This window comes from Cygnus olor, chromosome 21 (genome assembly GCF_009769625.2).
Source record: "Cygnus olor isolate bCygOlo1 chromosome 21, bCygOlo1.pri.v2, whole genome shotgun sequence".
Classification (NCBI taxonomy): Eukaryota; Metazoa; Chordata; class Aves; order Anseriformes; family Anatidae; genus Cygnus; species Cygnus olor.
Window position 1 is genome coordinate 5663215 of NC_049189.1, and position 13291 is coordinate 5676505.

At 40.4% G+C, this 13291-nt stretch overlaps 1 protein-coding gene across 2 annotated transcripts; it reads left to right on the forward strand.

The window, feature by feature from the left end:
• The first annotated feature begins 83 nt into the window (after positions 1–83).
• MFN2 (mitofusin 2) lies at positions 84–13063 on the forward strand. Of its 2 annotated transcripts, XM_040533896.1 has the most exons (19): positions 84–212; positions 364–511; positions 778–956; positions 1664–1799; positions 2154–2316; positions 2863–2987; positions 3284–3392; positions 3490–3597; positions 3942–4095; positions 4335–4402; positions 4568–4689; positions 5019–5145; positions 5838–5942; positions 6506–6608; positions 7172–7392; positions 7550–7699; positions 8507–8703; positions 9095–9229; positions 10074–13063. In XM_040533896.1, the coding sequence occupies exons 3-19, from the start codon at positions 782–784 to the stop codon at positions 10141–10143; spliced, it is 2268 nt and encodes a 755-aa protein (XP_040389830.1). In that variant the 5' UTR covers positions 84–212; positions 364–511; positions 778–781; the 3' UTR covers positions 10144–13063. The 2 variants fall into 2 exon arrangements, with proteins under 2 accessions (XP_040389830.1, XP_040389831.1); XM_040533897.1 differs by having other exon boundaries at positions 364–956.
• The last annotated feature ends 228 nt before the right edge of the window (positions 13064–13291 follow it).

The window sequence follows — 13291 nt, forward strand, 5'->3', positions numbered from 1 at the left end:
GTCTCGCAGTGCCTTTGATTTCCTCATGGACCATTGATGGGGCCCTCCCGCCCGCACCTCAGGCGAGGCCTCGAGGCGGCAGCGCCTACGGACTACGCCTCCCGTGACGCCCCGGGTCAGGGCCCGCCCGTCGCGGCGGTGACGCGCGGGGCCGCGCCTGGCGGGTGACGGTGCGTGGGTAACATGGCGGCCCCGGCGGAGCTGCGGTGAAGGTGAGAGGCGGGGCGGGGCTCCGGGGGGCGCCTCCTGTCAGGGGCCGATTCCCGCCCGCTGCCGCGGCAGCGCTGAGGAGGGGCCGGTGGCGGCCGCCCTGGGGAGCGGAGCCGGGCCGCTCAGGGCTGTGCTCCTCGCCCCCTGCCGCAGGGACGGGCTGGGCTCCGCGTCGCTGGAAGAGCTGCGGGACCGAGTCCGGCCAGGGCGAGGGGAAGGCGGGAGAGCTGCGCTCGTTCGTGTTCCACAAGGGCTGGAGCTGACCATGCCTGGCTTGTGAGACGGGACCCTCATCCTGAAAGTAAGCGGGGCCACGGGAGGAGCGGTCCCGGGTGGGCTGGGGCCTCTCTGCTGGAAGGGAGAAGGAAAGGTGACTTCGTTTCCAATATTTGAATAATTTCTAATTGTGGGAAATGGAAAAAATCCTTTGTTAAAAGAAGATGGTTGTCCTTAAAATGTGTATATGTCTAGTTCTTGGCAGGTGTCTACCCCTTGAATGTTGGACATTTGCATAGCTGTCAGTTGTGGGTGAGTTACCTTTATTTTCTGGATTTTTTTTCCCTATAGCGCAATGTCCCTATTGTTTAGTCGTTCCAAGTCAATAGTTGCAGTGAAGAAGGATAAAAGACACATGGCTGAGGTAAATGCTTCTCCGCTTAAACATTTTGTCACTGCAAAGAAGAAAATCAATGGTATTTTTGAACAGTTGGCTGCATACATCAATGAGAGCTCCTCGTTCCTGGAAGGTAAGCTGAACTCTTCAAATACAAGCCTGTAATGGTCTTTTGCCCACACCTGATTTCCCCAAGCACTGACCAAAAACCCTTATTTGGTTAAATAGTTCTACTAGACCTGTTACTGTTTTTATTTATAAAGGCCAACTCTTTATATGTCAATATTCATATGAAGGACAAAAAAATATTTTACTGACTGTGGGTGAAGTATTCAGGGTTCATATTTTAAATCTGACATAAGTAGTTCATACCTGTTATGAAACTGAGCTAGATAGGGAGCTACTTTTTTGTCGTTGTTGTTTGGGAGGATTGTTTTTTTTGTTTTGTTTTAATGAACTTTGCAAGGCTCATTTGGTTTTCTGCCTATAATCTTTACAGTGTTCTAGCCTAGACATGTCATTGCTAGTGATGTGGAACTTACGCCAGTAGCTGGCATTACCAGCTTCACATGCAGAAGATTTTTGAAGAGTGCTGGAGTGTTTGAAGTGTTGGATGCCTTCTGTTTAAGGCAGTCCTAAGGATAGGAATGGTTATTAGATACGTAAAAGAGACCAGCCGATGCAAAATTGCCTCAGGGTGTAATTGTATGTTTTAAGATTACCCCTGTGGTCTTTGGGACACATTAATATTTGGTTGTGTGTGTTACGTTATGAGGAGATGTTTCATCCTGTACTTAGATGACTTCTGGAATTCAGAGGCGTGATATATTTTGATTTTAGAAACACACAAGAATGTAGAGCTTGATCCTGTCACCACAGAAGAGCAAGTACTGGAAGTCAAAGGCTATCTGTCAAAAGTCAGTGGCATTAGTGAAGTGCTGGCAAGGAGACACATGAAAGTGGCTTTTTTTGGAAGGTGAGTCACGTGCTTACGTTGCCTATGCTCCCTACTTGGTAATGCAATTTGCATCTTTAGGATTGAAGCCAGTAAAAAATATTTATAGAAGCACTAGCGCTTCTGCATGCAACGTGTAGCAGATGTCCCTGGTGCTAGTACTTTGTGAATTGGACACCAATATTGTGGAACATAATCTATTTGGAAGAATTTTTAAAATAAAAAATAGAAAAGTTTTTCTGTAAGTTGCCTGTGGCACCTAAATTGTTACTTCTGGAACCGCTTTGGTTTAGAAAGCTTGTTTTTTTGTTACATCAAAATGAGTATACCTGAATCTTAGAAGCCCAGCTATACCATCCTGTAATCTCGCTTCAGGACAAGCAATGGAAAAAGCACAGTGATAAATGCTATGCTGTGGGACAAAGTCCTTCCTTCAGGAATTGGACACACCACTAATTGTTTCCTGCGTGTAGAAGGGACAGATGGACATGAAGCTTTCCTGCTTACTGAAGGCTCAGAGGAAAAGAAGAATGTTAAGGTACAATTCCCTTAAGCATAAGATAAAGGAGAAGAGCGCTGTCCCTATTTTAAAAAGTGCCAGAAAAGGGAAAGAACAAGAAAATTAAAGCACTATGAATAATTTTTCACAGTTAAGGATTTTAATTATTAAAGGAGCAGAGATTAAGAGCAGGATTTTTATAGATGTAGGAAGGGAGGAATGAAGGAAGCTGTAAGACAGGGCTTGTACATTTTATGTGAAAGTTGATATGCTGTAATTGTGAGTGATAACAGGGAGCTGAAATGATTCACGAAGTTCTGAGCTCTGTATAACAGACTAAGGTTACAGCCTTCCTGATAGTTCCTCAGCCTTTCTTGACAGGAAACTTTCTCATAAACTCTTATTAGATGGTTATTTTTTTGACTGGGGAGACTCAAACAAGTTTTATGTGGGAAAAAATCCCAGGGAGAAAAAGGATACAAAGGTGGGTTTTATTGTTTTATCTTAAATTGTGAACAACCTTGAGGGAAGATAATTGTGTTAAAAAGTATTAGCATACAGATTTTTTTTTTCTGTTTTGAGTAGACAGTGAATCAGCTGGCTCATGCTCTTCATCAAGATGAGCTTCTGAATGCTGGCAGTCTAGTCAGCGTAATGTGGCCCAATTCCAAATGTCCTCTCTTAAAGGATGACCTGGTGCTCATGGACAGGTGAGAATGTCTTTCTTTCCTCTTTATCACAGATTTATTACATAGATGTATTCAAATATAAATTTAGCAAACATCGACGGAAGTGACCCTGTTCTACCCTGTGACAGTGACCAAAGTCCTTTCCTGTAATTAACAGCCACAATTTCTCTTGATTAGTCTGCATCACCTCTGGACACTGTAGCTCAGACATGGGAAATGAATGCCCTGAATAGCTGGAACACATTTCTTATTAACGTTTAAATTATATGTTTAGTGTTTCTACAGCATAGTAACGTCTCTTCTCTTTTTACTGCTAGCCCTGGCATTGATGTAACCACAGAGCTGGACAGCTGGATTGACAAGTTCTGTCTAGATGCTGATGTATTTGTCCTGGTGGCAAATTCAGAATCAACGTTGATGCAAACCGTATGTTCAAGTCCACTTGCTAGTTTTAAGTGAATTTGTCTAAAAGTTTAAACGCTTTGACATATTAATTTAAGAGGTTTTGTTCCTTTCTGCATAGGAGAAACAGTTCTTTCACAAGGTGAATGAACGTCTGTCTCGACCCAATATATTTATTTTAAATAACCGCTGGGATGCATCTGCCTCTGAACCAGAATACATGGAAGAGGTTTGTGGTGTATTTAAACTCCTCCTATTTGCATGGACATTATAGGATCCGCAGTTTTTTTTTTTGCCGTAGTGTGGAGACTAGGGGGAGTATAGCACAGCAGTCTGAGCAAGACTCTTGAGATTTGTAAGAAGGAAATAAAGAACATTCACTGGAGCATTTTGAAGTTAGATGACCTGGATAACTTCTGGAGGATTTTTAAACAGCAAGGGTTGTTATTATTAATACTGTTTTACGTTGGTAGCTTAGACCAGCAGAGGGCATCTGTGTACCTGATCTAACTTTTGAGAAGGAGTATAAAGTGGATTTAACTGCATGTAGAGTTTTTCCTGTTTATCCCTCAGGTGCGTCGACAACACATGGAGCGGTGTACCAGTTTCCTGGTAGATGAGCTGGGTGTGGTGGATCGAGCACAGGCAGGGGATCGAATTTTCTTTGTGTCTGCGAAAGAAGTGCTGAATGCCAGGATTCAAAGGGCTCAAGGGATGCCGGAAGGAGGTAAAGATAACTAACAGAGACTTTCAATTTTCTTATAGAGAAGAAATATAGAATTCCTTGTCCCAAAACAAGACAAAACTGGGGTGGGTCAGATTATTAAGAGAGCTGCCAAAAGTGAAGAGATAACTTAGTAACTCTTCTGCATTGGCTCCAAGGTGAAGCTGGAGTATTTACTGATGTCAAACATCTTACTGCTTTCTCAAAATGTAAGTGGTTGTTTTGTACTTTCCTTCTCTCAGGTGGAGCATTGGCAGATGGGTTTCAAGTGAGAATGTTTGAGTTTCAGAACTTTGAGAGAAGATTTGAGGTGAGCGTTATGTGTACTAACCTTCTCTTTAGGCTTTTCTCCTGAAAGGCTGGGGACTAGAGTTTATAAACATGTGTGACCACATTTTGGAACTAGATTATACAAGAAGGAGAAAGGGTGTTAGTCTGTTTCTGCCCGGCTGCTAATCTTGGCTTTTACATGCAGGAATGTATCTCCCAGTCAGCAGTAAAGACAAAATTTGAGCAGCATACAGTGAGAGCAAAGCAGATCGCTGAAGATGTTCGTCTCATCATGGATTCTGTGCATATCGCTGCCCAGGAACAGCGGTGAGGAGATGCTGATATTTGATACATGACTGGAGCTTGCATTCTGAGAGAAATTTAAGGGAATGTGAGCATTTAAAATACAAAGCAGGATACGGAGGCTTTGGGAGCAGGAAGGATGTGAACTAGTAGTCTTGCTTCTAGTGAATTGTGAAAGTACTGGGAGAGGAAAATCTTTTTTGTTCTGTATGCCATGTATATCTAATGTATTATAGATACTGGCATGCTTTGTTCTTGGGCAGGAGAATGTCTTTTGTCTCTGGGATTCCAAAGGTATATGCAGATAAGAAATGCACTTACCTGGCTTTTTGATGTGTTCTTCTTACCATCAGAGTTTACTGTCTGGAAATGCGAGAGGAACGACAGGAACGTTTAGGTTTTATTGACAAACAGCTGGAGCTCCTTACCCAAGACTACAAGCGGAAAATAAAACAGATCACAGAAGAAGTGGAGAGGCAGGTAAGGAGTGACTGCTGAAGAGAAAAGATCGTCTGAACCAGCCACCAGCATGGTGGTGGAAATGCTCAGTGCTGACAAAGGTTTGAAATAATAGGGATGTGAGAGTTACAGGTGGGAAGAGAAAGAATATTTTCAGAAGAAGGGGATTTTTTTGTTTGTTGTTTTGCTTTTTTTTTCCTAGAGATAATAAAAGGAAAATTATAATACTTGGGGAAAGCTTTCAAACAGACTCATATAAGATGCTTTAAACAAACAGATTAATGTTTGAATTATTATTGCTACTACATTTTGCCATTGAATGCTTCATAAAATGATATAATGTTTCAGACAAGTTTCCATATTTTAGTCTTGAATAACAAGGTCAATTTTTTTACCGTCAATAATAACATGCCATTTTAACTCAATTATGAATATATAGAAAAAGCCTATCCATTTTTCCCACATCCTATTTTGACTTTTTTTTGTCTGAATTGTTACACAGAGCATAGGTTATGTATTTCTAAGTATCTTCTTTGTTTGCAAGTCATTGGTATTGCATTTGGCGGTTGGCAAACGATGGCAACATGGTGCTGCAAAATCATAGTGTCCAGTGTTTAAGAGTGCTTTTTTGGAAATGCATGCTTCAGCGGTGGTTTTCAGAATCTCCTTGGGGCACAACGTATAGTAACCATCCCATATGGCTGTTTCTGCAGGTATCAAATGCAATGGCAGAAGAAATCAGACGGCTTTCCGTGTTGGTAGATGAATACCAAGCAGATTTCCATCCATCTCAAGTAGTTCTTAAAGTTTACAAGAATGTAAGTGGTGGTTGGCTTAAGCAACCTGTAAGAAGCAGGCCTTTTTTTTTACTCATCAGGCTCTGAATCAGTACTTACGCCAGCTCTTTGAGATGCTTAACATTCTTCCAACTGGGACGAACTGGGCTTTTCATATTATGAAATTTTTTTCACATTTCTGTTCACATTTCTTTTGCACTTGGACAGCTTCTGTTTTTTTAAAAAGAAAAAAAAAGTTTAAAGAAGGAAATCTTTTAGTGTGTGTTTTTTTTCTTAAGCTAACCTCAGTGATAATTGGACACATGTATGATGTATTGCATTGTATACATCAAACAGAACCTTCCCTACTTTGCAGAGTATGTGAGATTTTGTGGATTGTTTTTTCTTCTCCTTCACTGAAGAAAGGGAAAAATAAACTAATGCTAGAAGACTGGGCAGACAGAATGCATGCTCCTCTTTTGGGAGTTTTGTTGGGTTTTGTTTTGTTTTTTTTTTTTAACTGGGAAGCTCTAGCACCTCTAACTTGCATCTTACCTATGTTTATTTAATCTCAATAACCTTTGTAACCCTTTTTTCTTTGTCAGGAGTTACATAAACACATTGAGGAAGGTCTGGGCCGTAACATGTCAGATCGTTGCTCCAATGCAATCACAGCTTCTCTGCAGACAATGCAGCAAGAAATGATAGGTCAGTTCTGCAGGAAATGTTTCCCTTTTTCCTCTAACTGTTATACACAATAATTAGGTAGATGTTCTGGTTTTCTTTTTACTCTGATGGCTGATGTGCAGCAGCATTGTCTTAGTTTCCATTGTGATTAGTAACACTTATATTTAGAGGACTAGGTATTCCTGCTTTTCCCACCATGTGCTTGAACTTGTTCTGTGCTTTAGTAATTAATATAATCAATCAGCTTAATCCATTGTGACTGAGAGAGCAACACTTTGGGAACTGGCCTTCAGATTCTGTTTTCCAAGCTATTGCTAAACTGTAAACTACAGTTACTTGTAAGGATTTGGGAGCATCCATGGAAAGACTTCTGAGATGATCTAAGGAACTAAGAATTGCATAATATTTTGTGATGTGGCTCTTGCTTCACAATTTGCTTGGCTTCAGGAAATTTAAATACTAACAAAAATAACTGCAGAGAATTGAATAACCAATAAGCACTCTGATTATGGAATGCAAGTCCTTTTAATTAGTGTGAACTCTATCACCCATTTATTGAATGTGTCTATATTCTGTTGTTGCAGATGGCTTAAAACCTCTTCTCCCAGTCTCTTTGCGAGGCCAGATAGACATGTTAATTCCTCGACAGTGCTTCACGCTCAGCTACGATCTGAACTGTGATAAACTTTGTGCTGACTTCCAAGAAGACATAGAATTCCATTTCTCTCTTGGATGGACAATGCTGGTGAACAGGTTTTTGGGACCAAAGAATGGTCGTCGGGCCTTGATGGGCTATAATGACCAGGTGAGATATCTTGTTGAGTGGTCAGAGCTAGGTGTGATATTCATAACTCCAGTGGTTGTTGCTGCCTTTTTGGTGGGAAGGGCAGTCTTGCATTCTTTTTTCCTGTACTTTGTTTTTATTTTTTTGTTTTTGTTTTTGTCCTTGCTTTTCAAATTAGGTTCAGCGCCCTTTGACACCAGCGAATCCTAGCCTGCCTCCTTTGCCTCAGGGTTCTATGACCCAGGAAGAGCTCATGGTGTCAATGGTCACTGGACTGGCCTCGTTAACTTCCCGAACTTCCATGGGGATCATCGTGGTTGGTGGCGTGGTGGGTTGACAGTCTGAGAAGCATTTATACAAATAACCTTGGCACTGACTTGAAAAGTACTTGCACTGCTGAGTCTTGTAGATATTTCCAATTCACAGATAATGAAATACTTTATCTTCCATTTGAGTGCAAATATTGTGCTTATTTGCATATTGGTTATGTTGAGAGTCATAGTTGTTGTGAAGATAAAAAGCTTTCCAAGTATGTTATAAAAACATTAAATAGTCTTTGATATTTCTGTGAGAATAAAGGAAAAATTAGTATTCGTCCCATTGACAGAGGGACAGGGGAACAGGGGTTAAAGGTGGGGGGGTGGAGGGGGAATGTTTTGAATCCCAAATCTCCCAAAACTTCAGAGGAATAAGAGATCTAACTCAAGTTGCATGATAACTCCAGTTCCTGTAGCAGAAAGAATTGGAGTTTCTCCAATGTTGATTCCTTGCCTACATGCTGTTTCAGAGTGTCTAGGGGTGAACAATTTCTCAAAGGGAAAATGGTTTCCTAAAATTGCCTTTTTCTTCAGAAGCAAGGATTCTGTGAAATGGGCAAAGATCGTTTGCACGTGTAATTGTAACTTAAATGTCCTGGAAAAGTTAACCCATTGGTGGTATTATGTTGTAGACAGGACATCAGTAGTAAGCTATCTAACCAATGAAACTACTTGCAAGTCAGGGTTGTCTCTGGAGGTTTCTGGCTTATTTTTGTGTCCCTAAAATACAAGTGCAGTGTTCCACGCACCATTGTTAGGAGGCAGCGTCATTCCTAGATGATGATTGTGTCATTTACTTTTCCCTGTGCTTATTTTAGGTCTGGAAGGCTGTGGGTTGGAGACTGATTGCTCTCTCTTTTGGCCTTTATGGGCTTCTTTATGTATATGAGCGTCTCACCTGGACTACAAAAGCGAAGGAGAGAGCTTTCAAACGGCAGTTTGTGGAGTATGCTGGAGAGAAATTACAGCTCATTGTCAGCTATACAGGATCTAATTGCAGCCACCAAGTCCAACAGTGAGTTGCCCGTATTCACCTAACTAAATTCTGTTGCATTTTTGTTGTTTTGTTTGTTTTTTTGTAGGGTGATATTCCTTGTTAAAGCAAGATGGGTCTGCATATTTAACTCAATTTAAAAACGTATGACGTGTTTTAAAAGAATATCATGGGGTAGGGTGAGGTTTTTTTGAATAACCTGGTATATTATGTGGGTGCTATATTAACCCCTAGTCTTAATGTACTTCAGTCTCTCAAATGTTAGAGATCTGATGGCTGTAACATATTCTTGTGCAGAAGTGGAAAGATGTTTTCATCTGAGTCAGTGTCATCACTGTCCATCAGAGGGACTTACTCCTTGAGTTCAGTGCTTGATCTTAATTCTCACTGTCCAACTATTCCTGTTTCTTAGGGAGCTTGCTGGAACATTTGCTCATTTATGTCAGCAAGTGGATGTCACACGGGAGAATCTTGAGCAGGAAATTTCTGCTCTGAATAAAAAAATTGAAGTTTTGGATTCACTGCAGAGCAAAGCAAAACTGCTCAGGTGAGATTTTCTTATTACATGTGTACAAACATCTGCATACAGTTGATTTTCCCATGATTGTCCCAAGATGTTTGGATTAGGATGTGTCTCTGATCTCAGTCCTTCTTCTGTCATAGCTTTTGATGTGCAGACATCAACATCTTTCCATAACAAGTTGGGTTCCCTTTTAGTATTATATTTAAAAAAATTGCTGCAATATATTGTTTTGATACCTCTGCCAGACATTTCAATATTCTGCAGCCTCTAAATAGAAAGAAAAGTTACTTAGATTCTTTGGTGAGAGAGGATATTCTTGAGGTGTTGGTGAGCAGTGCTTTTTTTTTTTTTTTTTGCCTGATAGAGGAAGGAAAGATGCTAAGCCCAGGTACTGTCAACAGTCATTTAAATCTTCTATCTCATAAAAACATCTTTTTCTTCTTTCTTTTGGTTTGTATGGAATTAAAATTCCTTTTTGTTTACCAAACCATACAGCCCTGTACTTCTACAAACTCTTCCAGGTTATGAAAATCATGTAAAAAGTCTCTCCCTCACCCTTGTACACAATTGGGTCTGATGTTTGTCTTCACCCTGCAAAAGCTGTTGGGAAGAATTTTTCAAACATACCTTACCTACACAAATAATGAGATCAGTTTGAAGTTGTGACCAAGATCTCACTACGAACCTCAAAACCGCTGGCTAGTGTTCCTGACCTGAAGGAGACGAGCAATGCTAGCAGCATTTTGGAATGGACCTCCTTGGCACTCCTCTCCACACCTTGCTGTTGACTAATCTTAGTCGTGCTTTTTTCAGATTGGCTTGAGAAGAACTACTTTACTTACCTAATAGAGATTTTTTGTCTTCACAGGAATAAAGCGGGTTGGCTTGACAGTGAACTTAACATGTTCACACATCAGTACTTGCAGCAAAGCAGATAGTGTGGGAAGAAGAGGAAAAACAACACCCTTTCTTCCCTTCAGTGCTCTTTCAGTTACTGCAGAGAACGTGGTGGGTGATGGAATCCCTAAAGGGAGTGAGCAGAAGCCTATCGTTATGTTTCCAGTTGCTGTGTGAACAGTAGGATTCTGCATCCTTGTTTTGTGTTCCACCTCTAAACACTAGCTGTTTATAACTCTCTCTTCCTGCTTGGGAGACCAGGCTACTTCAGAAGCAATGTGTGCTTCACACATTTCCAGGGGGCTTTTAAAATCAAAATAAGGTACAGTAACAGTCAAGTTTAAAAGCAAATGTTTATCAGGTTAAATGTTATTCTAACACATCTTTCTTTATGGAGTCATTCGTTTTACTACACGAAGACAGAGCTTTTGACTTCAAAGCCCCAAGTTTATGTATGTGACAAGCAGCTGTTTTTCTAAACAGTGATCTCATGCACACAAGTAATAGCAATTTCACAATACTTTTATAGCCCGTGGAAGCCTATCTCCTAGGTAAACCTTCTGTTATTGTAGAACATGGCAAAGAACTGCTGCACTGTTTCTCTTCATAGAAAGGTTTATTGCTGTCAGCATGTTTAAACCTGTGAACAAAACCTAGTTCTCTTCCAAAGCAAGACAGACCAAGATTTTGCTTTGGTACGTTTATTGTCTTTGGAGTTAATTTCTTCCTCTTCAAAGCTATTTAATAATGCAGTCTGACCCATTTCACATCATAGGTAAATAGTTTGCAAAGACATAGCTAGCTCCTAGGAAGGAGTTAGTGTTGATAATTTGGCATCTTGTTGAGGAAGAAAATGAGGAATGAAAAAATGAGCCACTTAACAGAATGTAAATAACTGCTTTATGAGATAAGTTGATGAATGTGGGGGTTTTCTGGCATTGCACAGCTGTGTTTCTGGAAGCAGGCCTTTGGAATTCCATTACCATTATTTGGCCACGAGGACAGCATGGGGATTACAAGCTGTAAGAGATTATGCTTCATGTAGAGTTCCCATAGGATGTTACAGTCCATGCAGTAATATGATTCGTTGTTTCTCTTCTGTTAAAAGTCTGAAGGTGGGAGACCTGTCCTTCCTATTTAATGCCAGGGTAAGAATGGGTTAAGTTTTTTAAGACATTTTTTATTTGCAAACGGATCAAATTGATTATTGAGTTTTGCCCTGAAGCAAATTAATTTTGAGTATAAGATTTGAGAATTGTAAGGACTTGATTCTCTTTGTGTTGAAATTGGTAGAGGAGACATTCCCACTGATTTCACTAGTACCAGGATCAGGCTCCTATGTTGCAAAGCTTCTTTTCGACTTGGTGGATCTGTATTTTACCATGTATTGGGTATGACCTGTATGTTCCCCACAAAACATCCCTCAGGAATCCAGAATCAGATCCTGTAATTAATTCTGAGGTTAGGGTCAACCAAAATCCGTTCAGTATCAATCATTAGAGAATATGGATCATCTGTGAGCAGGTCACAGCTGAATTCAGAACTACTAAGGTGTTGTTGTTGTATTGAGAGTAAGACTTCTCACTTGAAAATGGTATCAGCTAGCCTTAGGACTTCTCATTTGTGCTCAGGTGTGAATGTATGTGCCTGTGACAAGTTCACCACTTCGTGTGATGTTCCAGAGGAGAAGCTGCCTGATACTTGAGGGAGAAAAAATAGCAGAGTGTCAGTAAGTACTTCAGGCTGTTTAAAGATTTGCAGTAAGACTCGAAGTATCTTGGTTATGTAGGAGCTGGCAGTGAGACTCTTGTTAGGTCCCTGGAATGCAGGAGGCAAACAAACCTTTCACTTCCTGGGGACAGCTTTGAATGCAACCCAAACTGAAAAGCTGTTTTCATCAGAGGGCTCCTTATTGGCCTTGTTCAGTTTCCTCGGGCAGCTGCCAGTACACAAATATGGCTTGGATCAGAACTGAGAATGGGGAAGAGAGAAATTTGAGTCCTTGCCTTTGGAAATGTGTTCTCTAGGCTTGAGGTGACGTATGCCAGGGTAAGTGGAATCATTCACTGTTATTCTGCTGTAGGTATTATGTGAATAAATTCAGATCTTTAGTCTCCCAAGCTATGATGTACGCATTTATAATAGGCAATGTGCAATGCTTTCGAGTTAAAACATTAAGCAGATCTCTGATACAACAGGAAATTGTCAATTCGAGGTAGAGGGAGATGATGTACTACTCAGCAGCTCTAGACTACCTGAAGTGCTGATCTCGCCTTTGAGGACATGCTGCTAGTATCTCTACAGCAGGCCTTTAGAGGAAATCTGATAAGTGATCTGATCTTCAAAGTCAGGGTCAGATTTGTAAACGGAAAGAGATTGATGGGTTCTTAGAATCTGGTGTGCTGCCCATGTGTGCGTTTCTGACACTGTTCGGATTTTGGTGATGTAGGCATTCTCACTGTAGGGGTGAAACCTAACCTATAGAACAGGGGAAAAAACCACTTGAATTTTTTAAGAAGCAAAACTGCTAACAGGGGAGGGAAGTATTTTTTAAGTATGTGCATAACCCTTGACACTAGAAGCTGAGTGATCGAGAATCAAACTTTTAACAGAAAGACCTATGAGTAGTTTCCTCTTAAAAAATACAGCTGTACTTCTTTAATTCAGGTTGGTGGATGAAAGAACACTATTAGCAAGGAGATTATCTTCTGCTTGTCATAAGGAATGATAAACTAATCTTTAGAAGAAATAATTCCAAAAGTACTCTTCCCCCAAGCTCTTATTAAAGAATGTCAGCTAAATGCACTTTATCTTATTGCTGCTACTTATCTTCTGATTGTGTTATGTTGATGGAGCTCTTGGAAAATACTCTTACCAGTGAGTTTTCTCTTTGCTGTATTTAAGGTGATAAATTTGCATGAATTATTCCTGTATCAATGCTGTAAGCAATGGAAACCAAAATAAAAATGAATTGGAAAAATATTTCTTCTGCTGTGTTCTGCATAACTTGATGCAAAGTCTTCAAGTGTAAGTATGATACGTTCTGATGATGATGTGCTGTGTTGTAGTAAATTGTGTGTTTGATAGCGGCTTTTATCTGTATTCTTACTGTGAGAAGTTAGAAAGGAGAGCGATGGTACTGAAAGAGCTGACAGAAAGCTTGTGAGATTCCTAAGTTATATGAAAGTG

Excerpts from the sequence above, each read along its gene's own strand:
- MFN2 (XM_040533897.1), top strand. The coding sequence starts at position 782 with ATGTCCCTATTGTTTAGTCGTTCCAAGTCAATAGTTGCAGTGAAGAAG. Across the intron at positions 2,988-3,283 it reads GACCTGGTGCTCATGGACAG|CCCTGGCATTGATGTAACCA; the intron begins GTGAGAATGTCT and ends TTTTACTGCTAG. Across the intron at positions 3,598-3,941 it reads AACCAGAATACATGGAAGAG|GTGCGTCGACAACACATGGA; the intron begins GTTTGTGGTGTA and ends TTTATCCCTCAG.